The 23,691-nt window shown below is 47.4% G+C and overlaps 1 protein-coding gene across 4 annotated transcripts in view; it reads right to left on the reverse strand.

Annotated features, from left to right (window-relative positions):
• Positions 1-23,691, reverse strand: part of LOC122715038 — a 210,495-nt gene that overhangs the window by 14,674 nt on the left and 172,130 nt on the right. For all 4 annotated transcript variants that reach the window (XM_043936918.1, XM_043936915.1, XM_043936916.1 and 1 more), the window contains exon 3: positions 16,175-16,287. In XM_043936918.1, coding sequence (XP_043792853.1) covers positions 16,175-16,287 — 113 coding nt within the window. The remainder of the gene's footprint in view (positions 1-16,174; positions 16,288-23,691) is intronic.

Here is a 23,691-nt window from a genome sequence, read left to right on the forward strand (position 1 = left end):
GAGAAGATATAAATATGCATCGAATAAGTCGAGATGAGGAAGAGGAAGAAGAAAATGAGAACGAAAGGCGCGAACGAAGTTGTCCGAATCGAGATCGATGCGAATCAGCTTTGGAATCGTATTAAAGAATGATTTGACCGCGCAATTTATCCGAACGTATATATACGCGTGCACGTGTAACCAGAAGTACGAACCGGTTAAATCCGAGAGCTCGTACCTCGGTGTAGCGACCCTTGCCGACAAGCGCATCGGATTTTGAAGTTTACTCGCCGCTACACAGTTTCTCGTAAGCTTCTCGAAACTACAAATTTTGCATATCAATGCGCATGGATACATCCCCGTGCCTGCCGACTCGATAAACGACTTTCTACCACTACCACTCCACACCGATATCCTTTTACCCTTCCATCCACCCGCTGGATTCTCGATTCCTTCTCTTCCCGGTCGGTAATATCGTTGCCTTCCTGCTATTCCCGAATATATACCATATATTCCCTGTCTCCTTTTCGACCAAGTTTTATATACACGAATAACGCTACACCCACCCATAGAAAATTGAATCGAGCCACGGTCGATCGAAAAATAATCTCGTAAATCTCTTATTAAAAAATTTCCTCGAGTACAAAGTATCCATTAATAGGAAAGAAGAAAAAAAAAAGAAACTTAATCAGGAGACGATCACGCAGACGATTTATCAACCTTCAAAGTTGTTCATGGACCCCTTCACGAGGAGTATAAATCCCGTCGATTTATCTCGGCGTATATATATATATATATACACATCGTGGCGCAAAACCAAATCCAACCCCCATCCACACAGCCCTGTTTGTACAAGCAGGGATATTGTTTTGCCGCTATCGCGGCCACCGTGGAACGGTACACACCGTTATCAGCAAGGGTTAGCATAGCGGAGGCATTATTTCCGTCCGGTCAAGTGACCTCCCACGCTTTGGTTATCGGCCACCAACCGATCCGGATCTCCTCAACCGTCTCCGTACCGCTCTTCCCCGGAGAATCATCCATGCATGGACGATCCCTTTATAGGAACGGGATGGCAACGTGCAACGACCCGAACCGCCGTTTTCTCCGACGATGGTTAGATAACTCGGATGGATGGGACAAAGGTCGCTGTGGAAAATCGCGAATCTTTCCCTCCTTGGCTTTCTTTTCTTTTCCCCCATCCAACCAACGGTTTTTAAAAGTAACCGAGAACCGAGAAAAAAATTCGAATTTCGGGGTCGAAAGATAAGGGGTTTCCAAGTTGTTCGAAAGAACGAGGCTGGATCGTGATGCCCTTTAATATTTAACGCGCCGACGCGAGAATCTGTGGCCGCTGAGAAAAAGGTTAGGGGAGTCGATGAAAGTCTAAACGGGGGAAGAAAGTAATCTCTGGAGGGAAGAGGGAGGTGTGTGTACAGAGTAGGCGCGTGTGCAGGTGTGCACGTGCCGCAACGCGCGCCGCTTGATTGAAACACCGCGAACATTTAAATTGCGAAAGTTTACGAATAAATTTGTGCGCCGAGCCCTGTTTCTTCCACGCCCGAGTTTACCCTCCTCTCTTCCTTCTCCTTTTTTTCCCCCCCTCGGATTTACCTAATGAGCCCGAACGAATACACCGTCGACCGCGTTGGAAAATCGTTGATAAACGGATTCCTTCCTCCCTTATCGCGGTTTAACCTCAAATTTCTCGAGTTTTGCGCGTTCCGGTCAATCTCGCCGCGGATGTAACGACAATTCACCGAGAGAAATTGCCAGTTTCCCCGATAGATCTTTATCTATTTCACCATCGATTCGATCCCTCAAAGGAAGGCCTTGCTCTCACAAGGAAGAAACGTAGCGGTCTATGACTAATCCGATAGAAGCTCCTCTACGGGTAGGCAGGTTCGAGAGTTATTGAAGATGCGAGCAAGTTGGCGGACGAGAGTTTGCACCGGCGAATAAGGAAGAGATATCAGGAAGAGGGAGGGTGGTTAGTAGGTGGGTTAGTAAGTGAAACGGAGCTTGATTAACCAGCCGTCTCTGACTGAGACTGGCGAGTTGGAGTTGGAAGGAGGGGTGAGTTGGAAGGGGGGTTCGAAACACCAAGGACTGAGGATGGCGTCGTAATGACTTCAAAGGTACTTGGGGATTGGGGAAGGTGTGCAGTCACGTCAGACGTCTCTGAAGTTGTACAATGTCCCTCGAGTGGGTCCCACTTGGCGCGCGCCAACCACATTATGCATTACCAGAAAATCGGCACGTAGATGTGGTGGAGGATCCTTTGGCGGCACGGCAATAACGTTTCGAGATAGATATCCATCCGATATCTATCTTGACCAAGTGAGCTGCTCCTGGAACTACTTTCTCGTTGTCCTTCTAAATCGAATTCGATCGATCTTTGATTTTTTTTTTTTTTTTTTTCTTTTAATAAAAGAGAACATCGACCAATCTTCTTCGAGGCACTCGAGACGAGACTTAAGACTGTTAAACGAGAAATATCCATGGTGTTTTCGAGGGGAGCGAGAAAAGGATGATCGAGAAGCAGGGAGCAAGAGGTCACTGTTTGTCGTGGCTAAAAGCATCGGCGATATTATATGGATGCAGTGTCGGATGTCCAGCTCGTACGTTTCTCGGTATCCGATTACCGTCCCGAAGGAGCATCATCCTCCGATTTCGAAGGATGAAGAACGCTGAGATTGCGGCCACGACGAGTTCTTTCTCGACACCACTTTCTCCTTTCGATCGATCAGCGTACCTTACGGAAACTTGACGAGAACAGAAAGATTTTTCTTTGGAATTGTTTAGTAAGTAAATTACGATTAAACCTTTTCTCCTCGTTCGTAAATCTCCTCCTCCTTTCCTATTCCTCCCTTGTTTCTCTTCTCTGCGCTTTCACCGATATATATATAATTGGCGTCAGAGGTGAGAAGATGCTCCTCTCGAAAGGAAATTAATAAAAATCCATATAGCGCATATCAACGAGGGTGAATCGATTTTTATCGCCGTCGGATTAGATGGATTTTCACGAGGAACGATTCAATCTCCCTGTCCGGATGGATATGGGTCAAGGGCCGTTGGAAGGGAATTCGTATTTCAGGAGCATCACGTTGACGTTCTGGCAGACTTTAATCGCATCTGCACCGTGCGTTCAACGGCCTGTCACTCGTCAAGCTCGAGCCTCGAATTCGATTTGCTCATCCACCCTCTCTTCACCCTTTCGTTCCTCTCCCTTTCTCTCTCTCTCTCTCTCTCTCTCTATTGCATCACCTTTGTCCCTTCGATCACGGGGAGAGCATTCTCTCTGATTCCGGTTCGCGCTGAATATTCAGGAGGCGTTCGTTCGATGGATGGCTTAGCGGCGCGATAAGAGGGGAAAAATTGGGAGAAAGAAGGATAAAGAAAGAGGAAGAGGGAGGAGGAGAAGGAGGATGGGTATTATTCTTGGGAAGGCGAGGAAATTAGCTCTCGCCAGTTTTAATATCCGTTTTATTTTATTTCCCGCCACGATGCTTGGAGACTCGTTATTCTTGCGCGCCTCTCTTCTTTCCCTCCCTCTTTTTTAGACTTCTGTTGCGCGTCCTGGATGTTGATCTCTGTTGCAGGGAAGGATCGAGAAGAAATCGGCCCGTTCCAATTTTCTACGCGATTATTATTATTATTATCCCTAAGAGAAATTGAATTTTCGATTCGATTTATTTTTTCCCTACTCGATTCGATTTTCAAATACGCGCACGACGAAGCGCAAGTGCCCTCCCTTCCTCCCTCCTCGAACGTAAATTCGCGAAATTAATTTAAGTAAGAAACGCGGAGATGGGCTGTTCCCTCTCGACGTCGTTTCACTCGCTTGTATTTCTTGAGATTGCTAAATAGACCGTAACCAGAGAGAGAGAGAGAGAGCAAGTTGGACGCGCCGCAACAGAGGTAAATTACCTCTAAATGATCTTCCTTCTCCGTCCGTCCCTCGCTCGGCATCCGCGAGGGCATCCGGCCTAAATGACGATCTCCTTTGAACGAGGTCAGGTACAGGCTGCCATGGCTTCTCATTATTGCTACGTGAGGGAATAATTAAAGCGACGAGAAGAGATTAAGAGGCTCGCGAGTATCACGGACCCTTAAACTCGTCCCGTCGAGAATTTTTATCTTCACCATCTTCCCCCTCCCCTCTCTCTCTCTCTCTTTCTCTCTTTCTCCGCGAATCGTCACCCTCTCGAGGCCGAGTGCGGAATTATCGCTTTGTACTCTTGAGCACACTCCCCGGAAAATCCCGACATTTTCGACATTGTTGAAACAAGTTATTAACCCAAAAAGCGAAAACGATTTAAACGTGGAGAGTTTATCGGAGCGGAGGGGAACAATGTTAGATGGGAAAACTGGTTCGCAAAAACGGTACAACCGCATCTCCATGACTGCCTGGATCCCTTTCATTTTTTCCGTGACAGGCGAAGAAATCGGGAGAACGACGGGAGTATATGGATGTGGAAGACGAGTGGCGCATTAACGAGGACGCGAGTGCCTCCTCGAGAAGACGATTCCAACCGAGTTTGAATTCGATTCGACTTCTCCTTCTTACCTCGCTTTAGTTAACGTAATTCCGTTTATGAAACTGCCTCCGATTTTTCCCCTATCCGCGCCCTATACTTTCTTCGTTCGAGAGATGGCGCGTCCCCGAGAACGGGAACAATTTTAATAATTTGAACCGGTTAGATCGAGGCTTAGTATTCCATCCGCAATCGCCGCCAATGAGGTGCGCAACAACCAGCGATGTAATCGAATTCTATTCGAAGCCGGCGCAACGGTATTAATTGAATCAGTAACTTGCCAAAGAACTACTTCCCGTCAAATTTCCATTTGTCGCGCAGTTGCGGTCCGCGTAAACGCGTGCGCGCGACAAATGCCAATTTTCCGGCGATTCGCAACCGGCAACTACCGTTAATCAACGTCCTATATATTACCAAATCTAAATCGAATAAACTCGTTACCGGCTACTTGTGTGCACCAAGCCAACCTATCCACCTCCATAACCGTTTCTCTATATCCCCTTGATGAACCGATCCTTCCTTCCTCTCCTTTTATTTATTACCCCCGATTCGATTTTCAATCAAAACCCCTCCTCTTCCTTTCTTCTCCCCTAAACTCGTTGCTGCGTTTAAACCTCGACTCGTTTCTTTCTCCCGTTGTTGTATAAGAGATACGACGAACCACCACTTCCCTACCTAATTGGAAGGGAACCGAGGGAGGCAGACCTCCTCCACGGCCCCAATACCCGAAGGAATTCCACTCCGCCGGAAGACGGTGGTTTGGCCTCGCCTCTCTGTCCTCTCTGTTTCCTCCATTTGGGAAGGTAGGTGGAGGAGCGGCCGAAATTGGCGGCGATACGCCAATAATTCGCGAAATGCAATTGCGCAGACTTGGAGGATTACGGACATACAGGGGATAGGTGGCAAGGGCTCGGGCGCAGGCGGCACAAGACTCTGCGGTCCGGCAAGATCCGCTCCGCTCCCTGGCCTTATCACGGATGCGGCGGTTCCCTCGAGTGCGGTTCGCATATTCGACATAGCGCAACTGGCGTAACGTCGCGTTAGAGGGGGCCGCATCCACCACCGACTAATCGACGCCGGTGAGGTCGGCTCGTATTAACGGGCAGAGCGCGCCTCCTCCCCCGCTGTATTAACACAGGAGTGCGGAGGGATCGCCTATTCACGTCGACGGAGCGTGCACTCCGCGCGAGATATGCGCGCGGACGAATACCATCGTGCACGCAACATCCTGGCCTAAGCGTTTCCTAAACCCCTCCTCGCCGTCTCCACGGATATATATCCCTGAATATGTCCATGAATATGGATGGTCCTCCCTCGGATGGACCGTGATCGAATCGCTCCTCGTCGGATCAATCCTCCTTCCTGGATATATGTGAATAATATAGAACGCGTGATGTCGTCTCGATGTCGTCTATTTATTGGTAATCAAGTTTTTACCTCGGATGATTTATCTGTTTTTTTTTTTGCGTTGGATTAAACGAACTCTGGCCAAAATCTCTATTATTTGAACTGGTGCCAAGAATTGTATTGTACGTATGTACGAATGTTGTACAACACGGTGATTCGAAAAATGGATGAAACTCGCTTATTCAAATATTCTGGGGATAAAGTTAAAAGTAGCGGAAAGGGGGGATTTATTTAAACGAAGATTTTATTCTGTCCACTCTCCTTTTCCTAATTATTTCCTTTGAACCTTCGAAGAATTTAGTTTTTCCTCCCCCCACTCCTTCCAGCGTGGCAAATTCGTAAATTCATTTCACTCGTTCGTGCTTCACGCAGGTGAAAGAACCGTGAAGAAAGTAATCGTATTTAATAATCGTACAAATACTACGCGACAATGTTACAATGCGTTGGCTTAACCGCGGTTGAATAAATCTTGCGCCGTTCCCCGGGAAAGATTAAACACAGATTTTCCAACCCTCTCGTTTCTCGTCTCGTGTTCAAGCACCACGAGCGTGAGATAATAATCTCGACCACCTTAGCCTACATACGCGCAATCGTCGTGTGCCGTCGTCGCGACGCCTATTCCTATTCCTGCGGAATAGGAAGAGAGGTTTTCTTCTTTCACGAGCACGGCACTCCACGACTCTTTTTTTCTCTCCCCCTCCCCCTCCTCTCGTGTGTTTCGTGCGCGCACGATTCTCTGTGTTCCGCGATTTTCTTTTCCCCCCAATTACGCGAGTCGTGAAAAAGCCGAGTCCGGGCAAAAAAGTCGCGGGCGGGGTGAACGACCGGCCGCGCGAAATCGTCGAGTTCACGAATGAAAACGTAACGAGGCGGGTACACGCATTCACCCTCCCCTGTGAATGGGGCGAAGAGCCGCAAGAGTCACAGGTGCGCGGGAATAAACAAGGGAAAGAGGGAGGGGTTACAATTTCGGGGTTGCGACAGAGGGGTGAAAACGAGGCAGTGGAAATCCGCGGGTGCCGAGGCATTTATGCCTGTGGAAACGAGTCACTGCCCCTTGCAAATGAGCCGGCCGCACGGAGGTGGAGTGGAGGGAGGAGGAGGAGGAGGGTTGGCTCGAGCTGTCTGGTATTCAACGTCGATGTACGCGAGGAGAGACAATGACGATGACGTAATTATAGCCAGTTAGGGTAATATCCCAGGCTGTGAAACTGCAATGGTGGCTGTGGGATTAGGAGGACGCAGTCCGCCGCATCTCCCTTGAACGTTACTCAGGGACTCTCGCGTCTATTCTAGTTTACAATATGCGCGTACGTTCCGTTTATATCGATATTACGATTAAGTTGAAAGAGAGAGAGAATTCGCGTAAAGATCGAATTGCAAAGTTTATTCTTTCAATTAGTTCTTCTGTCGATTCAAATTTTGGATAGGATTTCGCGATCTTTAGGAGATGATTTAGGAGTACTCGATGGTTTGAGAGACCCTGGCCGAGTCTCGGCTTGCATTCACAGGCATATCACAGCGAGAATGGAATTATGTCTAGTCGCGTAACCAATGGAGGAGGAATCCGACAGTGGGCCAGGACTACGGTTACAAAGGAAATTGTTGGAACGCAACTGTCGGTATATAAGACGCAACGGTAATCCAGGATCCAAGCGACGGATGCAAGGGCATCGAGTGGCCGGCGAGATCCATGGATTAACTTTGTTAACCGACTTACTTAATCGAATCGGACGAATCCTCTCGTTTTTTTCTCGAGGTCGATCGAAACCGTAATGGCGTAAATGGAGTTTCGATTCGAATATCAAGGGAAGAAGAAAGTTGGGGCGAAAGAGAGGGCCGTTGTCAGGGACGATTACACCTCGAACAGCTCCGTGTCTAGACAACTGACAAGCCGTTCAAGGGATCGTAACCTTCCGCGACACCTTCCAGTTTGAATCGACGTCACCAACACGTAGGTAGAAATCAAGGCTGGATCTGTCTCCGACGTCTGCCTGCGACGACGTTGGAGCGGGAGTGATCCTCGAGGGCGACACTTTCGCCGCGTTCAATGCTGCCTCCTTGCTCCTGACGGCCTGTCATCACCAATTATAACCCATTCAGGGCTTGCACGGGTTAAATTACCCATGGACTTACCGTTTCCCCTTGCACGGTATCCGCCGCCGCGTATATATATGTATATATATATGCAGAAACAACGAGCATGATTCACCGTTCCCCGAACGCGGCATCATCCGACTTCGGCCGAAATTATCGTGATGGATGCGCCGGCTCGACGCGGCGCTTACGCGCGTGCAACCGGACTTGGCTGCGTTCCGCGACCGTCTGTCTTCTAATGGCCTCCCCCGAGGCCGGTCACAATGGGCCCTTGATTGCAACCAGGCTCGAAAACAAACGTAAGTGAACACAAAATCAAGAGAGAGAAGAAAACCGAGGGAAGAGAGTTTTTAAAAAACCGCGATGCGAAGAAAGTGGAAAATTAATTCGAGAACAAACCTCGAAGGAAGGAATAAAAATAGTTCGAATTCGAATATGGATTTTCCGCATTTCGATCATCATCGAGTGAATCGAGAGTAATTTCGAACGGGGCCCTTGATTGCAACCAGGCTCGAAAACAAACGTAAGTGAACACAAAATCAGGAGAGAGAAGAAAATCGAGGGAAGAGGATTTTTAAGAAACCGCGATGCGAAGAAAGTGGAAAATTAATTCGAGAACAAACCTCGAAGGAAGGAATAAAAATAGTTCGAATTCGAATATGGATTTTCCGCATTTTGATCATCATCGAGTGAATCGAGAGTAATTTCGAACGGGGCCCTTGATTGCAACCAGGCTCGAAAACAAACGTAAGTGAACACAAAATCAGGAGAGAGAAGAAAATCGAGGGAAGAGGATTTTTAAAAAACCGCGATGCGAAGAAAGTGGAAAATTAATTCGAGAACAAACCTCGAAGGAAGGAATAAAAATAGTTCGAACTCGAATATGGCGAGGATTTTCGTTCTCCGCATTTCGATCGCGTTATCACAATTTCGAGCTATCGAACGAATACGGGAGAGAACGTTTTATATATATATATATATATATATTTCGTCGTTTAATTTCATCTCGACTCGATGTTTCCTCTTCACCAAGGTAAAATCGGCAACGAAGCTTTGCACCGCCGCAACGTAAATACGTATCTCGAAAGATTTAATTCCAAGGGGAGTCGGGTCTTTCTCGAGAGACGTTTCGCCCCGTTTCTTACACCAGCTGCGTTCGCCGGTAATATCCGTAAGTGCATCCCGCGATTTTCCTCCGCACGTGCACTTCTTACCAATGTCTGTCCGCCCGTGCACCAGGAGCCAGGATCCCCCTCCTCCCCCGGGCCGGAGAGGGGTGGAGGGCGCGCGCGCGCGCGCGAGAAAGAAGGCGGAAGAAAGGAGCGGAAAGCGTACTTACGTTCCCAAAGACACCCGAGGCGCAACGTTAACAAGCAACGACTCGCAACGACTGCCGGTCGTCGAGCAAAACCGAAGGAAACGAAGACACCCCGCGAGGCGGAACTAGACCGGAGTCTAGCCCAGACACCGGCCACTCTACATAATTGCTAGCTATTGTGCGCCCGCGTTTCCATCCCTGCCCCCTCTCCCGAAGCGTCACCCCGAGCGAGAGTATTTTTCACCACCGACTCCGCGACATCCTTACGATCCTTGCGAGTTACGAGGTGGGATCTCGTGACCCAGACAGGAATATAAGGGAATAAATTCAAGCCGCCGGTGCAAAAATGTCAAGGTGAGCGAGTAATGAAACTTATCTATCCGCACGCTGAAATTTCACCCCTACGAACAAACATTTGCAACATTTACAACTTTGTTCGCTTCGATAGTTCTCTTTCTTTTTTTAAGGGATAAATTGCTCTGTAACGTGAAAGATATGCTTCTCCGTTACCGCAAGTGTTTCAGTCTCCGATATCCTTCAAATTTTCCACCCTTTTGCCCGAGATATATATATATATAAGAATGGAGAGTGAATTTGCGAAAATTCGAAATAAACAAATTTGGTTCTCTCAGCAGTTGAAGGAAGAAAGTTCTCTTCTCCATTAGTGTTTCAGTCTCCGATATCGTCCTTCAAATTTTCCACCCCTTTGCCCGAGATGTATATAAGGATGGAGAGTGAATTCGCGAAAATTCGAAATAAATAAATTTACTTCTCGTTCTCTCAGCAGTTGAAGGAAGAAAATTCTCTTCTCCATTACCGTTTCTCCATTAATGTTTCAGTCTCCGATATCGCCCTTCAAATTTTCCACCCCTTTGCACGAGATGTATATAAGGATGGAGAGTGAATTCGCGAAAATTCGAAATAAATAAATTTATTTCTCGTTCTCTCAGCAGTTAAAGGTGGCAAATTTGGTATCGTTCTATCAGCAATTGAAGAAAATTCTCACCACGGGGCATAATCCATGGGGATTTCCACGGAGATGAACAGGAAATGGAAAGGTAACCGCGTTGCTTGCCATACGAAATAATCGGAGACATCGCGCGTAGAACAACAAGTCGACGCCGCGCTGAGTCGCGAGAAACGAAGAGAGCGTGGAAGAAGTGGTCGTGCAATACGGATCGTTAAAGCGTCCCGCGGTTCTGACCCGAATGCGGCTCGCGGAGACAAAGCGCGGGCCAAAAAAGGAGTGTGGAGAAAGGGAGAAGGGAAAGGGAGAAGGGCGGAGTGGCCTCCGCCTATTTTCTCTTACTCTTACCAATTCCCCGTTTCCATCGTTCCCATCGTCTCTGAGAGAATCTGTGCCACGGCAAGTGGAACGTAAGTAACGCCCGCGCAACTGAAAAATATCGTCGAACCGACCATTTCCTCCGTTCTACCCTCTCTCTTCTTTCCACCAGTCGTAGTAGTGGTGTATCAACCTCGGATTCAACCTCGCTCCCTCCATGTTTATCGTTATTGCCGAGCGTGCAATTTCTGCCTTCTGGGTGGATCGAAGATTCGGATTAACGAGTACGCACGTCGTCGAAAGGAAACCGGAGGGAGAAGGGGGAAATGGGGTTCGTTTCGCCGAAAGGTTTTACCCCTCGCGCACGATCCCTGTTTAAATCCGATTTCCAACGAGATCCGCTCCGAGGGAACGAAAGCCGTGAAAGTGAACATTAGTTATCGGCGAGGGAGAAGGAGGTAGGCAGCGTCTAATCCGATAGAGGATTAATATTACCTTCTGCGTATCCGCTTCGTAGATCGTGATTCCTTGTTCATCGATCAATTTACGCAACGAGAGAGAGGGTGAAATTAAAGTTAAGCTCAAGTGTTAAAGACTCAAGTGTTGTTCTCCTTCTTGAAAATTACGAGAATCAATTTATTTTTTTATTTTTTTTTTCAACACTGAAACGAAACGAAGCGTTTCTCTTCTCCGGGTAGAAGAGATTTGGCGGTCGTTGAACGCAACGTCGGAACATTTTCGCGGAATGGAGGCGTTTTTCGAGGATAGCTTCCGTCTAGACGCGGTTCTATCCCGTATCCCGTAAGGGATAGTTACCGCAGAAAAGGTGAGCAAAAGGGGGAGGAGAGGGAGGGGGGCTCGATAGTCGGGCGAAACGGTGAAAAATATAGGTTAGATTAGGCGAAGAGGTATTGCCGGGAGCATCGTGGGGAATGTGACGGTTAAATAAAGGCCGCGGGATCTCCGCCCCCTCCCCTCCCGGACCTCCTCCCCGCCTGCTCGCCATGCCTCGACGGAGGCATTTCTTTCAGATTTTAATGCTCGCTCCACCGAGCCGTTCCTCTTTTCCGGGATAAGGAAAATAAACGGGAGAAAAAGGGAGCCCGCTCCCGGTTATCGGATACGATCCTCGAACGATCATCCGTGGTATGGCGTTTCCGCGTGAGACAAGGCCGATACAAGAATAATAGGTAGGGACAAGGGGGGTTGAGGTTCGGTCAACGACATCGCGCTAGAATGGAAATTATCGGGGATCGGTGTGTCCGGTAACAAACTCGTTTCTTCTTCTATTATTAGTATACGTGATGCTCCTACGTTCAGTCGTGCAGTCTATTATTGAGAAAATTTTTGCTATCGATCCACCGACTGTGGAATATGGAATATTTATCGGAGGAAAGGTGAATCTAGAGGGGAAATGGAAACCGAGTCGTAGTCGTCGTAGTGATGGTGCCTGGATAGCAGCCATTCTCGGATTACCGAGGAGAAATATGTTTTATCCATTAACATAACAAACGAAGGATATTCGGATTCTTTTTTTCCAATAAAATAATATTAACCAACAAGCGTGAGCGTTTCCGTTTCTTTTCAAGTTAAATCAAGTTAAATGACATCGATCGACAGAACCTCTTCTACCAGGCGTGAAACGGTTACAACGTTTTCCCTTTCCACGACGTGAAAGGGAAAATTCGCCCACGAAGATCGAAATCGCGCGTATCTTTTTAATCACGATCTCGAACAACTCGCACGAGTTGTAGAAGCGTAGTCTATGGAGAGAGAGAGAGAGAGAGAGAGAGAAAGAGAGAGAGAGAGAGAGAGAGAGAGAGAGAGGGGAAGAGAGAAAGAGGGGAATCGTTTCGGGCAAACGCGGAGAACCAACACGACCACGCATAGTTTGTATGCTAATCAGAGCCGTGTTCGGCTTCCATCTCCCCGCGTATCGGTCTATCCTCGTCCCGTCAAAGCGATACACGCTCGTTCCATCCTCGCCACTCTCTCTCCCCCTCGGCTGCGATGCTATTTCCTGCTCGACCCGATGCGCCATCGTCGCAACCGTTCGAGCCAATTCGCGATAATTCGACATTGTTGTTTTAAACGCGAGTGAGACAGACGGGAGAAGTGTCTTTCTCGGACGAACCGATCCGAGCCGACAAATTTATTAATGGACGTATAATCGAATATCATCGTTTCGATTAAATTTTTTCGAAAATTGTGATTCATTTTTTTTATTTTTTATTTTTTAGCGTAGTTTTGATAGCACTCGAGCACGATGGAATTGTTACGTTCAACAATGATGAGTTGAACGATTCGTGCCCATTCAAAAATAGACAATAAGTATACGGATTATAAATACGCGTTCGGTATCGGGCAAAATTGTGAATTCATTACTCTTTTATAAATAATTTGTTCGATAAATTTATTATTAAAGGGAGAAATAATTTGCAAATGTTTATAATAATAATAATAAAAGAAAAATAATATAATTTTAAAAAAATAATATTTCTTCAAATTTGATGAATTCGAAACGTACGTAATAATAAATGTTTGCGAATTTTTAATCTTCGATAATTATTTATCGACCATCAAATTAATTATAGACACGTAACGGGCCCGCGATTCGCAACGATTGATACCAATTATGCAACATACGATTGACGTAACAATCATGGATCTCAAAGGGAAAATGAACCAAGGAGGATAAAAATAATATCCAACTAGACCGACCAAAACCGGACATTCTCCATTCTCCATCGCTAAATTTGTTACCGCGTTTTACAATAAATAAACTAACCGAGAGATGTCGTCGAACGATTTCTCGATGCGCTCAATAGAATTGCAAGGTTTATCGCACGAGGAAGTACACGCGTACACGCGAGGGCCAGGATCGCCAGTGCAAGGCGCGGCGTGCGAGGACATCAGGCCGTTCGCCGTCAAACCGAGAGAAGAGGAGGAAGAGCGGTGTACCACCCACAAAGAACCGAGATCTCGAGAACGAGAGAGTAGGTAACACTTGAGATTACCACGCTTGTGGGCCACGATAATGGCCGGCTATTACGATAAACCGAAAAAAAGAACGCACAGGGACTCGGTTGTGCAAACAGACGTCGCTCTAGAACCGGCAAACAAATTATCCACGCGAGGCCGATCGACCGACCCTTGTATAAAAAGTAAAAGTATAATAAAAAGTAGCCTGTATTTTACGCGATGCGTGGCAAAAAAAAAAAAAAAAGAAAAGAAGAAGAAGAAGAAAGAAAAAAATTCGTCTCCTATTAAGTCAAACTTCTAAGGGAAATTTTGACGAATGGAGATAGAGGGGAAGGGAAGAAAAAACGTGTGACGTAACACGACACGACGAATTACAAGGGATACCCTGCTCGAGAGCGAGCGATAATGATTGTACGATAACCGGTTGGAAAAGGGGAGCAGGACAGGGTCGGCATTGTCACGACCTGCGCGGACCTTTCGAGAGGCTTGCCTCGATAAAAATATACGACACGGTGGATCCTGAATACGGGCCTGTGTGCGATCCAAAATCGTCTTGGCACGGTGCCGATCCTACCACGGAGCCGGAGTTCATCGATCGTCGCATCATCGATCGCCCATGCCTTTCTGGCTCCCGTGGCGCACGTGAAATTAGTTGTCGCTGCCTCTTTGCCAGATTCTCGGGTTTTTCATTCCACCGTCCCGATCCATGCACGATTATTTATCTTTATCGTTCGTTTTCGAACCGTGAGAATTTTTCTGTGATGGAATTCATGGATTGGCGAATTAATTTTCGAACTCGAGGAATCGATCCTCGATTGACTTAAAAGGAGAATTTTTGGTTCAAAAGGATTAGGAAAACGCTTAAGAAACGTTTTTAAATTGGATTTAAACAAAATTTCACGCGTTGTCACGCGAAACCTTCTACCTTCTTCGTAGACGGGGATGGTATCGTGGCAGGGCCAATCCCCTGCGACCATTTTTCTCCCGTCGTATTTCATTTTTTACCGCTACGAGCGTTATAAAGCAACGAGAGAGAGAGAGAGAGAGAGAAAGAGAGACAATGTCCGAACGGAGGGAACTCGGGCGAACTTGTAAATCTTCGAGCCGCGTTTCTGCGGTGGATGCATATTTCTTCCGCGGTAGGAGGCTCGATCGTGGCGCGGATCCACGGCCAACTTGTGCTTACGCGGGCACAAAAGGGGAAGGAGGGAGCTGTGCGCATCCATCGTGTCGGAGATTATCAGTGTGACGCTGTTCTCTCTCTCTCTCTCTCTCTCTCGGTGCATAACGCACGCCCGATTTCTTTCAATGCCCTATTTCTGCCTAATTTAGACTATCCATTGAACGCCCTTTTACTTGCTTCACTTCTTTGGTCTTTTGTCCAGCTTGCTGTGAATCTTGAGAAAATTTGTGATCGAGACTCTGAGGTAATTTTTCTCGATGGAATATAGAATGGAATTTATATGGAACTATTAAGAAAAAAACAAGAATTCCGTAAGTTTTAGAGTTTTAGAGTATTAATGTCTATTTCTTGCCGTTATGCGTTGTTCTATCTCTTCTCCTATTTTTGTCAAAGAATCCAGAATCATTCGTCACGCACAGGAATTTCATCGTTCATTTATAGTAAATATTCTATAGCAAAAAATATTAAGTTATTATACGTCATAATGTCACAAATTATTAATCCGCATATGTAAAATTAATATGATTAATTATTTGCGTTGTGAAAATTTTAAATTCTGTTTAGGCCTAAATTTCATTTTAAAAAAATGTTGAAAACGGGTCCTCGACGAATGATTTGAAAATAGAATTAACTTTCAAAATTGTAAATAAGTATTATTTGAGCTAAAAGTTACGAATCATCCTGTACATATATTTTAACCGTTAGCAGAGAGCACGCTAGATGGTTCTAACGGTACGATTTATTCTAGGATAATTAACCGTTCACCGGAATAGCAATCACCTTCGCTTCCTGTACGCATTAAGATTCATTTTTTCCTATGCACCCGTAACGTGTAGTTACCTAACTTCCTACGAGGCGAACGAGGCCAAACAAGGAAGGATTCCGGAAGTTGGTCGTAAAGAGGCAATGATGTCATTCACACGCCAGAACGGTGATGCGAAATGGCCTATTTTTGGCCAATTTAATGGCCGCTAGAATGCCAATGACGCGTTCTTCCCTTCTTTTTTTCTTTTTTCTTCTTTCCATCAAAGTATCTACCAGCCTTTTTCCTGTCCCTCCTTCGAACTGCAAATAGCCACTCGAACCTTTGAAATATGGTTACAACCCGATCGACCTCGAGAACCTCGAACGTTACGATGTCCGCTCGGAATGAAACCTAGTCTTTATTACCACGATGTCGCACGGTGTCCGCCACGACCCTGCAGAGCAGTTTTATACACGAGAATCAAACTTTTATACGTTTCCCTCTTCCCCCATTCCGTCTTACACGCGCGTGTATCTTTTTATACATCTTTTTATACGCTTGATCCATGTTATTTTACATTCTAACTAATAATCGTTTTTACTATTGTTGTTAATAAATTAAAAAAAATTTAAGCACTCACTTCCAAAAAACGACGGACACGATCGCTGCCATCAGCAGAAGTACCACCGCGCAGGTGATGATGAGGGCGGTGCTTTGAAGCGATGGATTCGTGTGGTACGACGCATCGATCATCTGGAAAACAAGGAAGATCCTTCGTTAGACGATTCATTGTTCCAATCGCCATCACCGAATATATAATTTATCCGGTAGGGGTTGCTATTCATATTCTAATTTCTAGATTTCGATGTCCACGTTTTCCATCAAGGTGAATACGATTCAACATTGGAAGCACGTGCACCGAGGCAGCGTTCGTTCGGATTAATCGATCCGCCCCAACGAACGTTCTCGTCACTATCGTTGAAACTTTCAGGAATTCGCGATAAGGAAGAACTTGGTCGATAGTAATTCTTCGCCAACTTCGCCCGTGTAGACGGATTCGAAAAATCGCTGGCCGCTTTTCAACGTGGTCGTAACATCGACTTACGAAAACTTTCGCGACGCGTCCGTTTTCCCCAAAAAGCAAGTAAGGATTAATCGTGTAAAAATGTGAAAAGCAAAAGAGAGAAACGTTTCGTATCACACGCTTCGACGCGTGTTTGGCCTGCGCCACGAGGCACGAGGGAAGGGGAAAGGGGCGAGAGAAGGGGTGTCGACGGTTCACCCCTTCCGTGAAAAGGAAAAGTGATTTTCGCGTGGGCGAAACTTCCGTCCCATCCCAGGCCTGGCCCATTGTCGCGGATCGATCGATCGACCGAGGCATTGTGAGCGCGAGACTCATTTACCTGAGGCGCGGGTGAAAAGGGAGATGGATTCAAAGGAAGATCGCTTTGGGACTGCCGATTTAACGCGGTATCCGATAAACCGCCGCCCCCTCCTCCTCCCCATTATCCTCCACTCGTCCATGTTTCGTTGGCGAGGGGCCAAGCAACCAACGTTACGGCCCTTCTGCGACCGTGGAAAATTCTATTTTCAATTTCAACGATCGTTTCGCGGAAAGGAAGTTTCGAGGAAGATGCATAGATAGCCGCGGACCTCTCCAGTTCCAGTTCCCTTCCAGTAGAGACACGGGTTACACCGCTCGAACTCCTCCTCCAGAAGAGAACGAAGAGAGAGAGAGAGATGGTGGAATATCGCGCTACGCTGCTCGAGTTTGGCTGGCGTCCAAGCAAAGCAGTATTTATCAAAGGCTTCCTCGTTGACGAGCGTGTGCGTCTCGATGGAATCGCGTAAGTCGAGCACCAACCAACCAACCCCTTTCGGTCGCGCTAGGAAACGAGTCGGCCACGATTTTCTCCTCCTTCTCGCTCATCGTGGCTCATCGCTCATCATTACGGGGGTTATTAATGGGCGCGAGCTAATGGATTCAGCCGGAGAGCTTAGCAATCCGGAGAGCTAGACGGAGCTTCCTCCTCCACTCTTCCTCCCTACCCTTATTTCTCGACCACTTTCTCGACACGCGTTTTTCCGGCTGCCAGCAAGGAATACGGGAAATAAAAGCCAACCGAGATGATGTATCGTCTCGAGGAACGTGATTCCCTCCTCCCGAGATTTCGGGAGATGCAGAGATTCTCCCCCTTTTCTCAGTCGTCATTGTCCCTCGCCGAACAAAGTCGTTTTTCGTTTCACGCGTACATGAGCGGAGCGATGCGAGGCGAGGAATTTCATACGTCTTCAAAGAGGACGAAAGCAGGAGAGCAGGGGTCGGAGGAGGCGCTTTTCTCTTCGCCGGGACCGAACCGCGGCCTCTCCCTTTTATCGGAAACCCAAGCAGCTCCTAAGGGAGGCGACGTCCTGTATGTTCGATAAAACCGCGAGACTGCGGCCAACTCTTCTCTTACTCGTTCTTTTCCTCTTTGTTTTTTCGAGAATGGGGAATTTGTGCGAAACGAGTAGGGAGAAGAAAGAAGCCAGAGGATCCTCTTCCGTTTCTCACGTTCATACGGCCTTCAAACACGCGTGGCCTCCCTCTATAAATGCTTTTCGTGCAGCCAAAGGGGTTGCTCACGAGAAGAGCAATCATCTCACCACCCCCCCTGATAAAATTTCCAAGGCACGCGAGAAGAAAGAAACGATAGACAGAAAAGAAACATATATATATATACAATTATTAGAGCCTTGTCGAAGAATCGCGCGACAAAGGCTGTCAGCTCTGTTAGTCGCGGAGGGGGATGTTACTTCTCCCCTTTGCCGGGTAGGTAGGGGGAAACCATAGGTTTCCGGCGCGTTGCACCCGCTCTACTTACACCGTTGCTCTGATTCAGCAACCGTGGAACAGAAACCCGTAACCCGACCCCGGATCCAATTAATGGAATCCTGGAGGATAGTGGGAAACGCGCGTGGCTTTACGAAATGTAATAACGATCGACGTACGTTTCGAATGGAATTGGGAGCGGGATCGTCGGCTATCGACGGGTGCCAAGGGTGGCGTGGTGCCCCCACTCCGCCCCCACCCCTCTCGATGATCTCATCTCCTCCTCGGCGTTCCTCGCGAAAATGAGTCACGAGCAGGGGGGGCGAGGGGGGCGCACCACTCATCGATACCCGATAACGTCGATTAATTTCGCCGATGTCGTAGTTAACTTACTCCCTCCCTTTCGTTACGGATGTTATTATCCAGGGAGAGGGAGAGGGATCGTGACTGTTCCGTTGCCCGATAGTTTTGGGAATCTCTCTATCTGCTCGAATACGGTAAACTCGCTAATGCTCGACGTAATCTACTTAAAGAGAGAAACTCGAGAGAGGGAGAGGATTTTGAATTATACAGTCTACGAAATCAAGATGCTTCCATCCGATTCTCTTCTTCTCGGGATTAGATCCTTCGGGATCGTGCTTAAGATTCGAATCGGTCTTCTCGACTCTCAAACTTTCCCGCACGGAGGAGGGAGAAGGAAAAGGTTGGCAATTAGAATCGCGAGGAGAGCATCGTGTCAATTAAATTCTAGGGGGGAGGTACGTACGACGAGCGGCACTCGATCGATTCTCGTGCAATGACCCAACTCGTGTGTCGTTCGTGTTGTCGGCTCGCAACGAGGGGGATGACGTCGTCCATTTCCCTCCAACCCTGTTTCGCGTCCCTGGAAATTCCTCGTAAACGTCTCGGCTCCGACGACGTCTCGGTGGACGGCTTATCTTCCTACCGGCCTATCCTTTCCAGCTTCAGGAATGTGCCGCGATGATGAGATTGTGACGCGAAGTAACAAACTTTGGCGCGTTTTACGAGTTCCTTCGTGCCACTCGTATTTTCGGACGATAATATTTACACCACCAGCGAAGAACGTATAACCTTAACGAGGAAAACTCGTTTCCCGCGTCGCGATACGAGATCCATTTATACGAAATTTCTTTACCGTCGTCGCGATTATATACGAAAATACGGGTTTCGTATCCCCTTGATACGCGAAATAACGATATTCCGACGTTATATTACCGTATATTACGTTTTAAAGAATAAATAGGAATAGTGCGAACACTATTTCGCCGCAAAGTGAATCCAAAGATCGAACAACTCGATTCAAATCGTATCCGCGAATTATCGTTAATCGAGCGCGATACAACGTTGCAGTTTCCAATTAACAGGTGAACCGCCGAGGCGTACGTTCGGATAGGGGGAGAGAGAGCGATTAAGCGAAAGCTTTTCGTTGAAAATTACCTCGAGATTCTCGAGAAACCCGGTATTATACGCGAAGCAATCGTATACTCGCTTTATGACTCGTTGTATACCGATTAAAACAACGGTATTCTGTTATTACTCGACACCGTTCGACTATTCGCGATTAGATCGATGACGGTTTTTAGATCGAACTTGGAAAATTTCGACAATTTCCCATATAGAGGAGCCGTAAATTTCAGAGTGGTTGGAGATTAAACGTAACCATTAGGGACCACTGTGCTTGCGGTCTCTCCCTTTGGCTTCCGAATCGCGAAAGTAACGAGCGAGCGACGATCAGCATCGAAATACCGCAAGCGAGGCGGTGGTATCGTATTGGCCGCTGGTAGAAACGGAAATATCAGATGGTCGGGCGACGCAAAGGCGCCTTCGTAGCTTCGACCCACAGTTTCGGCCCGTTCCCAACCGGGAACAAACGGTTTCGTTGCCATCTTGATTCGCTTGGCAACCGTCTCTCGATTAATTAGCGTGCCCCGGTTAATGAAGCCGGGCCGAACAACGGGGCAAAGGGGCGAGTTCGAGGGGCCCCCGCCGTGTGTGAACGGCAAGAGAGAAGAAAGAGAGAGAACAGGCATTTCTACATAGACCTCCCTTGGCCTTGCTCGCGTGTAATCGATATCGATCCCTCTTGGCCCAACACCGCGGATATTATTACACGTATTCGTCGTGTCGTCACACTGGTGACGGGAAGGAGACTCGAAAAAACGGAGGGAGGGGGATTTAAATAACCCCGGTTTCGCGACCCCTATATTTTAACGTCACCGCGAGTGTTCCAGCGCCGGTTAAAACCTTCGCTACTTTCCGAAAAGCCTCTCCTCTCGTTTATCATACCGGTGATTCAGCATCGGAACGGCGGCCAGTTTGAATTTCACTTGATTCCGGTTATTAATGGATTCGTCCAGTGGTGGCCTCCCTCCCACGTATAATTCGCCGTTCGACGCGTTCCAACGACGCGGTTTAGTGGAGGACGGGAAGAGGGGAGAGATTGTTATCGGTGGATATAATTGACTCTCGACGGTGGATAATGGATAATGGAAAACGCGGAGCCGAAAATCTCGGCGCCTCGAAATAAATATGCGCGTGACAAGGGGCGTCGTTGTTCCCCCGGCGCGTATGAACATGCATGAGCCTGTAAAACATTCGATTTGCGGGGGAAACATTAGCATGAACGGCACGTACGTAACAATAGACGGGGAGGGAGAGTCGATCGAGAATCGTCTCTCGTTGATTTAACAACTCTCCGCGCGCGCGTACACGCCGTTATATACCCCTCGATCCGAACGATTCCAGGTCGACACGTCTCCACGGTGGTGGTGGTGGGTTCGGGACACGCTAATTACGCATTTGTTCGGGAATTTGCATGCGTTACGCCGTCGCGTTACCAAGAGTTTTACGTGTCCCGGCCGCGACTCGTCGTCGTAACGAATCGTTACGAGGCATCGAAACGAGGCAACGAAAAGGCCGATTCTGGCCCTGCCCGTACCGAACCTGCCTCGCCCGATTCCTGTTGTCCCCGAGGGGTCACGATCGCCACGTTTACCGTGCGTTTGTTCCCGTGTCGCTCGTCCAAATTGTCCTATTGAAAATCGTCTCGTTAGAGCTACGATTCTGTCCGACGTACCCCGTTCAATCGTTGATCGTTTCATTTTTTTCCCCCTCCATCCCTTCTCTCCATCCTTTCTCCGTGAGCCACGGATACGGCGGACGTACGTCGTATCCATCGTATTGCTATTCGTCTACCCGCAATCGGGAAGAACTGCACCACTGCCGAATCCGATAGATCATCAATAGATGGGAGTTGATCGGTAATAAATTATTCCAAGCGATGCATCGGTGACTTCTTTTGATCTTCTTTAAAATCTTAGCACAGGCTAAGCAAAAATTGCCGAAAACGAAACGGAAACGAGCGAGATTCATCGTTGCATCGTTTGCAATTTCGGATTGGGGATCCGTCTTTTTCAATCAGACTACGGGGGTCTACTACTCTTCCCGAGACGAAGATTGGCTGCGAACAAACGGCCGACTAGGGCAGCGGACTAGTCCCTCCAGTTTTGTTTCAGACCGGCCGGCTATTTATCCAGCAAATATTTTCCAGTTATTTTTCCATTCCGCTTCTTCTTTATTGTTTTCCAATCACCGCCCGACATCGATCGTTCCTTTTATCCGCGGGAAAACGCGGCACGCTCGCTCGTTTTCCATTGTTCCGCCCGCGTTTCGTTTCCGCCTCCCCTCTCTCCTCCCCCATCCATCCTTGCCCCCTCCAGTAATTTGCAGGGAAAATTGGCTGCGAAATATTTTCAACTGTCCGTCGATTTTTAACGGAGGGGAAGGAGAAGAAGAAGAAGAAGAAAAAAATTTCTTTCCATCTCTTTCCTTCTCCAAATCGTCGCGACGCGAGTACATATATCGTATATACTGTTGACTGGGCAGTGGAAAACAATAAATAAAATATACGGGTTTAGCTGAATGAATATATTTGATTATACGTGATTGCGCGTATCTGTTTATAAAACATTTGAAATACGTGTATCGAAGAGAAACAAATAGCTACCAACTATGAAATAGTAATGTTGCTGACAACATTCAATAATGAAATCGTATATATAAAATTTCAGTGAACTTTAAATTCTATAACATATACATATATATACTACTCTCCAGAAGTGTAACTCGTTCGTTCCGCTATCAAAAATTGACTTCGACAAAGAGGAAGATGTTGGAATCACGGGAGAGGGCGGGATTAGCCGAGGGACGACGAGAAGACCAAGGTCGGATCGGAGAAACCCTTTTCATCCCCAGGATCGAACGAAAAGTCGCTGCTCGGAGCGCCGCCTTGTTTATTTACCAGCCTGCCCTCCCCTCCCGTCGTCGTCCTCCTTTTTATCTTCGAATTCGTCGCGACGGGGCGAAAACCTCGTCAACATCGCCGAATCGCGATTTTCCTTCTCCTCTCGTTCCTCGGCCATCGAGGAAAGTAGCTCATAAATATTTGATGCGCGTAATGGAATCTCGCCTTCGATCGCGGGGAGATTCGGAACGGACGGAGGAGGCACGGTTCTGTTTTCTCGCGCCGTGACGCAATCTCGATTAATTTGCGCCCTCTCGCTCGATTTCCCGGCAAACCGCGATTTACTCGATCGCCCGCTTTGACGTTCATAAAAACGTATTTATCAACGAGCTGCATCCCCTCCCTCGATGACGAGGGAGATCCATTCCTCGTATAAACATTTCCATAGATATATTATACCCTGGCTCTTCGCATTTGCGTGTCAGTGGAGCAGCTTTCGAACGCGGCCACGATTCTCTTCTTCTCGTTTCGACTTCTCTCTTGAAAATCATCATCTCGACTCGTATGAATAAATCATCCGGATATGAACGCCGGGGATGAATAGACAGAGAGTTTCACAGAGATATCTCGGCCTCCGTCGGAAATGGGTCCGTTAATTCTTTTTGGAAAACAATCGACGACGATTATTTTTTTTCGTCTCTTTCTCTCGGTGTACAGATCGATCGGGGGTTGTGGAAATCGCTCGGGGGCGTACAAACATCGAAAGAGAGAGAGAGAGAGAGTGAAATGGCGGAGATTATGTGGCGGAGGAGTCGTTCAACTTGACATCAAAATTCCGGCCGCGGTTTAATATCGACGAGGTCTCGTAAATCATTCGGTCCACTAATGGAATTCGTTCGAAGACGTCGAATTTTACGATCGAGTTGTCCTCGTGACGTCAATCTCTCTCTGCTCTTTTCCCTTCTTCTTTTTTTCTTCGGCTTTTCGAATTGTTCCACAACCATCCTATCCGCTAACTTACTTCGGGAGAAGATTTTTAAAAGAGAACTCGTTATTCGAACCTCTTCCCTTCTCGGTCTGA

The sequence above is a fragment of the Apis laboriosa genome, unplaced genomic scaffold (assembly GCF_014066325.1).
Source record: "Apis laboriosa isolate Shangri-la unplaced genomic scaffold, ASM1406632v1 scaffold34_cov151, whole genome shotgun sequence".
Lineage (NCBI taxonomy): Eukaryota > Metazoa > Arthropoda > Insecta > Hymenoptera > Apidae > Apis > Apis laboriosa.